This window comes from Microtus ochrogaster, unplaced genomic scaffold, assembly GCF_000317375.1.
Source record: "Microtus ochrogaster isolate Prairie Vole_2 unplaced genomic scaffold, MicOch1.0 UNK5, whole genome shotgun sequence".
Lineage (NCBI taxonomy): Eukaryota > Metazoa > Chordata > Mammalia > Rodentia > Cricetidae > Microtus > Microtus ochrogaster.
Genome location: NW_004949103.1, coordinates 628312 through 634015, shown reverse-complemented (window position 1 = coordinate 634015; position 5704 = coordinate 628312). Strand labels below are relative to the sequence as shown.

At 38.5% G+C, this 5704-nt stretch overlaps 1 protein-coding gene across 5 annotated transcripts in view; it reads right to left on the bottom strand.

The window, feature by feature from the left end:
- Grk4 (G protein-coupled receptor kinase 4) overlaps positions 1 to 5704 on the bottom strand; it is a 77492-nt gene that overhangs the window by 15638 nt on the left and 56150 nt on the right. For all 5 annotated transcript variants that reach the window (XM_013353339.2, XM_026788634.1, XM_026788632.1 and 2 more), the window contains 2 exons: positions 5275 to 5312; positions 3426 to 3515 (listed from right to left, as the gene is read on the bottom strand). In XM_013353339.2, the coding sequence (XP_013208793.1) occupies positions 3426 to 3515; positions 5275 to 5312 (128 nt within the window). The remainder of the gene's footprint in view (positions 1 to 3425; positions 3516 to 5274; positions 5313 to 5704) is intronic.

Here is a 5704-nt window from a genome sequence, read left to right as displayed (position 1 = left end):
GGGAGGAGGGGGAGGGAAATAGGCTGGGAGGAGGCAGAAACTTTTTTTTTCTCAATAAAAAATTAAAAAAAAAAAGAAAAAGAAAAAAGATATTCCAAGCTAATGAACCTAAGAAACAAGCTGGTGTAGCCATTTTAATATCTGATAAAACAGACTTAAAACCAAAACTAATTCGAAGAGATAGGGAAGGACACTACATACTTATGAAAGTAAAAATTCACCAAGAAGACCTTTCAATTCTTACCATCTATGCCCAAACACAAGAACACTCATTTTTGTAAAAGAAACACTACTACACACTGGTGGTGGTGGTGCATGCCTTTAATCCCAGCACTCAGGAGGCAGAGGCAGGTGGATCTCTGTGAGTTCAGGCCAGCCTGGTCTACAGAGTGGTTTCCAGGACAGGCTCCAAAGCTACACAGAGAAACCATGTCTCAAAAACAAAACAAAAACAAACAAACAAAAACAAAAAAAGAAACGCTACTACAGCTTAAATCACACATTGACCCTCACACACTGATGTAGCAAGCTTTTCCATTGGACTTTCTTGGACTATCAGCCTGTAAATAATGACACAGAGACTTATTAATTATGAAAGTTTGGCCTTAAGCTTTGGCTTGTTAAGTTGTAAGTTAAGTTCTTATAACTTAATTAACTCACATTTTTTAAAATCTACATTCTGCCACATGGCTCAGTTATCTCTCGTACCATAAGTGTGACTTGCTTCATGTCTCGCCGACATCTCCCTGAATCTCTTCTTCCCAGAGGTCTCCCTCCAGAAATCTTACCTACTTTCTCCAGCTTAGCTACTGCCCATTCTGCTCTTTATTAAAACAATCACAGTGATACATCTTCATACAGTGTAAATAAATATTTCACAATAATCTGATAGTGGGAGACTTTGGTACCACATTCTCACAAAGGAACAGGTCATCCAGAAAAAAACTAAACAAAAAAAAATGCTAGAGCTATCATGTTATAAACCAAATGGACCTATCATATATTTATAGAACATTTCGCTCAACAACAAAAGAATAGACCTTCTTCTGTGCACCCCATGGAACTTACTCCAAAATTGACCACAAACTTGGACATAAAGTAAGTCTGAACAGACACAAGAAAATTGAAATAACTCCCTGCATCCTATCAGACCACCACAGATTGAAGCTGGATATCAACAACAATATCAACAAAAGAAATCTTACAAAGTCATGGAAACTGAACGACTCTCTACTGAATGAAAAATAGGTCAAAGGATAAAAAAAATTAAAGATTTTCTAGAATTAAATGAATATACACCATATCCAAATATATGGGACACAATAAAAGTAGTTGTAAGAAAAGTTCATGGCCCTAAGTTGTTTTGTTTGTTTGTTTGTTTGTTTTTGTTTTTGTTTTTTTCGAGACAGGGTTTCGCCGTGGCTTTGGAGCCTGTCCTGGAACTAGCTCTGTAGACCAGGCTGGTCTCGAACTCACAGAGATCCGCCTGTCTCTGCCTCCCGAGTGCTGGGATTAAAGGTGTGTGCCACCATCGCCTGGCATGGCCCTAAATTTAAAAAAAAAATGGTGTAATCTCATACTAGCAACTTAATAGCACACCTGAAAACTCTCGAACAGTGATTTTTCAACCTTGAGGTCTTATACTACGATTCATAACAGTAGAAGGAGCAACAATATAATTTTTGTTGGGGGTCACACTACAACATGAGGAACTGTATTAAAGGGTCACAACATTAGGAAATTTAGAACCACTGCTCAAGAGCAAAAAGAAGAAATCACACCCAAAAGGAGTAGAGAGAAAGAAATAATAACCAAGCACTGAAATCAATAAAATAGATACAAAGGAAACAATACAAAGAGTCAATGAAACAAAGAGTTCTTTGAAAAAAATCAGTAAGACTGACAAACCCTTACCCAAATTAACTAAAAAGTGTGAGAGAGAGAATATCCAAATTAAGAAAATCAGAAAAGAAAAGGAGGACATAACAACAGACATAAAGGAGATCCAGAGAATCATAAGAACATACTTTAAAAACCTGTCCAATACAAAATTGGAAAAATCTAAAAGAAATGGACAATTTTCTCCATATATACCACCTACCAAAGTTACATCAAGATCAGATAAGCCATTTAAACAGATCTATAACCACACAGTGAAAAAAAAGCAGTCATTAAAAGTTTCTCAGGGGGCTGGAGAGATGGCTCAGAGGTTAAGAGCATTGTCTGCTCTTCCAAAAGTCCTGAGTTCAATTCCCAGCAACCACATTATGGCTCACAACCAACTGTAATGAGGTCTGGTGCCCTCTTCTGGCCTACAGGCATACACACAGACAGAATATTGTATACATAATAAATAAATAAATATATAAAAATAAAATAAAATAAAAGTTTCTCAGACAGGGGCTGGAGAGATGGCTCAGCAGTTAAGAGCACTTACAGCTTTCCCAGAAGATCCGGGTTCAATTCCAAGCATCCACATGGCAGCTCACAACTGTCTGTAATTCTAGTTGAAGGGGATCCAACACACTCACACAAACAAGTAACCCTCCTACATAAAAATGACAGACTGAGAAAGAAATCAGGGAAACGACACCTTTCACAATAGCTTCAAATAATATAAAATATCTTGGATAACTCTAACCAAGCAAATGAAAGACAATAAAATAACAAAAACTTCAAGTCTTTGAAGAAAAAATTGAAAGAGATAACAGAAGATGGAAAGATCGCCCATGTTCATGCATCGATAGGATTATCATAGTAAAAACGGTCATCCTATCAAAAGCAATCTACAGGTTCAGTGCAATTCCCATCAAAATTCCAATACAATTCTTCACAGACCTTGAAAGCACAATTCTCAATTTCATATGGAAATACAAAACCCCAGGATAGCTAAAACAACCCTGAACAATAAAAGAACTGCAGGAGGTCTATTAGACAAGCATGTTGGTGTACACCTTTAATCCTATATATCGCCATGTCTGTCCCCCCAGAAGACTTGTTCTTTTAAAACTAAGTTTATACCTAATCATTGTTTTCAGTCTTGAAGAATGTGAACTGTTGTGTTTGTATATAAAGTATCACAGTGATAATTAGCTTTATTAAGTGCTATTTCAGGGGATGGCAAGATGGCTCAACAGGTAAAGTGCTTGCCTTAAAACCTGACTTACCTGACTTACTTGAGTTGTCCTCTGACTTCCATATGTGTTCTCTGTCATGCACATATGTACACACACATATATACACAATAATAAATATGATACAAATATTTTTTAAAATTAATGATGCTTCAATATGGCATTCGTTTTACGACTTAATGAGGTTTATACTATTTGAGTAAACGAAAAGCTATTTTTTTCCTCTGGATTCTAAAGCACTGGGCCACCTGGCAGGAAGGATAAGGTCCACCAAAGTCATCTTTCACTTACACATGTAGCCAACAGTACCAACTCTTCCTCGAACCATCTCCCCTTCTGGAACTTCCAGAGCTAGACCAAGATCTGAAATTCGGATGTGTCCTGTGTGTGTTCAAACACAATGTACAGATCATGGGAAGAAGTAATAGCATTTTAGTAAAAATAATAACTGGGAGGCAAAGTCCATCTAAAAAGCATTGATGAGAGCTAAAAATATAGCTCAATAGTAAAACACTTGCCTAGCACATTTAAGGCTCTAGATTCCATCCCCAGTGCTACAAAACACACACACACCAAATATGTATAAAAAATAGCAATATCTAAAAGTTACATTTAACTTTACAAATGTAGTAAGATTTCATATAGCATACTGAGTTTCACTAACAGCAAGAAATTAGATTTATACTTTCATGAAGGCGCCCTTTAACAGTAGATAACCACTAGATAAAAACAGAGGTACCATATTTATTGTTTCCTTATAACTACCAGTGGAAGTAATGAAATTAAGACCCTTTACTTAGAGTCCGTGACTATGCAAATATTTTATGTATAGGAGGGCATTAATATTTGTTAAATTCCTATGAAAGTAACAAATTACAAAACACATTCTTCGCCTTTAATCCCAGCACTCGGGAGGCAGAGGCAGGTGGATCTCTGGGAGTTCGAGGCCAGCCTGGTCTACAAGAGCTAGTTCCGGGACAGGCAGCAAAAGCTACAGAGAAACCCTGTCTCGAAAAAAACCAAATACACACACACACACACACACACACACACACACACACATTCTTTTAAGGATACCTGCCATTGGATTTAGACTCACCTTATTAGCACACCTAGTAAACTACTCCATGTCCTACAATATAACATGTCCTCTCCCTGCCTCTCTTTTATTTTTTATTTTATTTTATTTTATTTTTTTGGTTTTTCAAGACAGGGTTTCTCTGTAGCTTTGGAGCCTGTCCTGGAACTCCCTTGGTAGACCAGGCTGGTCTCGAACTCACAGAGATCCGCCTGCCTCTGCCTCCCGAGTGCTGGGATTAAAGGCCTGCCTCTCTTTTAAAGCAACTTCAAACGCCAATTCTAGACAGTAGTGCAGCACATCACAAGCTTAGAGTCAGATGCTGCAGACACAACCTGGTACCTTTCCTCTTCACGGTACATAAGTGAGGTGACAAGCAGAAAGCAGTGGCAGAAGTAGAATAAAGCTATGTACTAATAACGCCCCATATTTGCCCTCGGGACTCAGTCACATTGAACTATTCTCTGTAGCAATCACTCTGGCTCTAGCTCTGGTCATGTTCTCCTTTTAGCCACCATAAATCAATAGACAGAAGCTCCTTCTCAATATTGTTAACCTAGTTAGTGTAAACACAGCTAGCATCCTAGCAATAGGGTTCATTCTCAGATCCAGAGACATCAAGACCAGAAGCACCCATGCTGCTGACAAGGAGCTGACTGCTAGGGCCAGTCCACATCTACCACCACAAGGTCCCCATAACAGCAATCCCACAGTCCTGAGCTGGGACATGTGACATATGACAAGGGAACAGCACTTAGAGAGCTAAGGAATAAAGAAAAATAAATATGAATCAACAGAAAATAAAACAGGAGGGCAAATGCTCACTTTGGGTTTATTTACACCTACTTCAATACATTCATCATTAACAGCTGCCATCTCTGCTTGTACATAAATACAGGTGATGGCAATGCAACTGTTTGGTTTGTGTTGTTATTGCTGATTTTTAAGGACACATCCCAAAGAGTTTCTTTTAGTTATTGTTTCCAGTCTGCATTAACTGGTTATGTCCATGTGTCTCTCTGACAGGCCTACCCTTAAGTATGTAAGAATTTCTTTACTTACCATGATCATCAAGGAGGATATTCTCTGGCTTTAGGTCTCTACAAAGAAAGAAACAAAAACTGTTATTCAGAAGTCAGCACTGTAGTTCCTGAGCACTGAGAAGAAACAGCCATAAATATTTCGATGGCAAAAACAGGAAGCTAGAAGAGCAGAAAGTAAAACCACTCAATGAGCAATCCAAGCTGCTACAGACTTCAGACACAACTACAGGTAGCTCAAGAATTCTACAAATTTGCTAGGCATAGTGATATATGCCTATAAAAACCAGAAGAATTCATTTTAGAGCCGGGCGGTGGTGGTGCACGCCTTCAATCCCAGCACTCGGGAGGCAGAGACAGGCGGATCTCTGTGAGTTCGAGACCAGCCTGGTCTACAAGAGCTAGTTCCAGGACAGGCTCCAAAACCACAGAGAAACCCTGTCTCGAAAAAC